Here is a 1,907-nt window from a genome sequence, read left to right as displayed (position 1 = left end):
GGTAATTCAAGCTTCCATGAGAAGTACGACCCCAATCTTCAGTGAATTCAATGGATTTCGTTAGTGACATGCAGGATGGATACACCAAGGAGGTAACTGGCCCTGAATCTGTTCGAGTCCTGGTCGCGCAGAGAGCGAAACCTAACCAAGATGTTCGCAGTCCACTAAACAGAGAGTTCTTCAAGAGCTTCTTGGATGTGAGTACTTCAGAGCCTGTTTCAGAAACATCATAAAAAAAACTTCGATCGACTTCATTTGCTTTTATCCAGGTTCTCAATTTCAACCACCATTCTGGGCGATTCAACTGGACGACACAGTTTCCTTATTACAGAGAAACTCTCTACGAGCCAAATTTTGCAGGTCGAACCCGGGGAAGGCCTGTGGTATTTGATATGGACATGAGTGCTGGAGACTTTCTTGCTCTGTTCTATCTCCTCAAGGCGCCTCATGAGATGATCGACCTCAAGGTACAGCACCATGCTCTCCTGAAACCGTTCTCCATCCCTAGGAAAACATGAATACTGTTGTTTTTGATTACTATAGGGAATCTTAGTGAATGGCAATGGCTGGGCAAATGCTGCAACAATCGACATCATCTACGACGTTCTTCACATGATGGGCCGCGACGACATTCCGGTTGGTCTGGGAAATGTCACTGCTTTAGGCACTTCGATACTCGGCTGCAAGTTCGTCCAGGCCATTCCACATGGCAGCGGCGGATTTATCGACTCTGACACACTGTTTGGACTTGCTCGTGACTTGCCCAGGAGTCCCCGAAGGTACACGGCTGAAAACTCCGTCAAGTTTGGAGCTCCAAGAGATACCGATCGACCTTGGCTCAGGCAGCCTTTAGCTCTGGAAGTTTGGCAGTCCATTTCAGAAGCATTAAGTCCGAGGAACAAGATCAGCGTACTGACAAATGGACCTCTTACCAACTTAGCCAGCATCATTGCATGGGACAGAAATGCAGCTAAACACATACAGGTTAGATGTGCAAATTATGCTGCAGATTTCATATATATATATATACTCAAATCATCGATCGGTGTGTTGTTTTTTATCTTCTCGCACGCAGCATGTCTATATAGTTGGAGGACAAGTCAGTAGTGGTGTGAAAAATAAGACTGGAAATGTCTTCACTGTTCCCACAAACAAATTCGCTGAGTTCAACATGTTCCTCGATCCTTCAGCAGCGAAGCAGGTGTTCAGGTCCAACCTTTCGATCACACTTCTTCCTCTCAGCACTCAGCGCAAAGTGTCTTCCTTTAAGAGGATCCTAGAAACATTAAAACCTGCACAAGGGACTCCTGAATCCAATTTCGTGCGTCGGCTGCTATCGTTGCTCCACAAATTACGACAGGATGAATCAAAACTTTACCATCATGTGGTACTTTTGTTTGTTTTTACCAATCATTTAGAACATGATCATTGTTCCAATGTTCAGATATTGCTTTTCTGTTGTACTACATACAGGACATGTTTTTGGGGGAACTCCTTGGGGCTGTTTTCTTGGTCGATCATTCTAAGCTAAATCCAGTGATAGAAACAAAGCCTATTACTGTCTTAACCGGAAGCATGAGCGAGGACGGGCAGATTAGAGTCGACGAGAGACATGGAAAGCCAGTTGACATAGTAGATGATCTCGACAGCGAAGCATACTACAATGTGTTTGCGAGTTTACTAGGTGACAAGAAGCAGTCTGCAGTCGTTGGGAGCTATGAGGAACAGAAGAAGTTGTGGAGCGCGCCTCCTAAATGAGCAAGTAAGGAATTCAATACCGAGCATAAGAGTAAAGGTCTGTATATTTGTAGGCTGCATCATGAAGATTCGTGCTTTTTTCTTTTTTCTGAATTCCAACTTTTCTATACAAGAGATCTTCACAGCTATTTATGAAGATAATTATTCAT

General features: G+C 44.2%; 1 protein-coding gene across 5 annotated transcripts in view; it reads left to right on the top strand.

Moving 5' to 3' along the window:
* The window catches only part of LOC141848575 (nucleoside hydrolase 3-like), a 9,745-nt gene extending 7,838 nt beyond the window's left edge, over positions 1-1,907 (top strand). For 3 of the 5 annotated variants that reach the window (XM_074736621.1, XM_074736619.1, XM_074736620.1), the window contains 5 exons: positions 75-197; positions 270-467; positions 544-984; positions 1,076-1,387; positions 1,474-1,907. In XM_074736621.1, the coding sequence (XP_074592722.1) occupies positions 75-197; positions 270-467; positions 544-984; positions 1,076-1,387; positions 1,474-1,758 (1,359 nt within the window). In that variant the 3' untranslated portion in view covers positions 1,759-1,907. The remainder of the gene's footprint in view (positions 1-74; positions 198-269; positions 468-543; positions 985-1,075; positions 1,388-1,473) is intronic. The other 2 variants (XM_074736622.1, XM_074736623.1) reach the window with 2 other exon arrangements.

This window comes from Curcuma longa, chromosome 17, assembly GCF_044706935.1.
Source record: "Curcuma longa cultivar G26 ecotype Majalengka, Jawa Barat chromosome 17, ITB_CL_G26_1.1, whole genome shotgun sequence".
Taxonomy (NCBI): domain Eukaryota; kingdom Viridiplantae; phylum Streptophyta; class Magnoliopsida; order Zingiberales; family Zingiberaceae; genus Curcuma; species Curcuma longa.
Note: the sequence above shows the minus strand (reverse complement) of the source record. Positions and strands in the feature narration are given on the sequence as shown.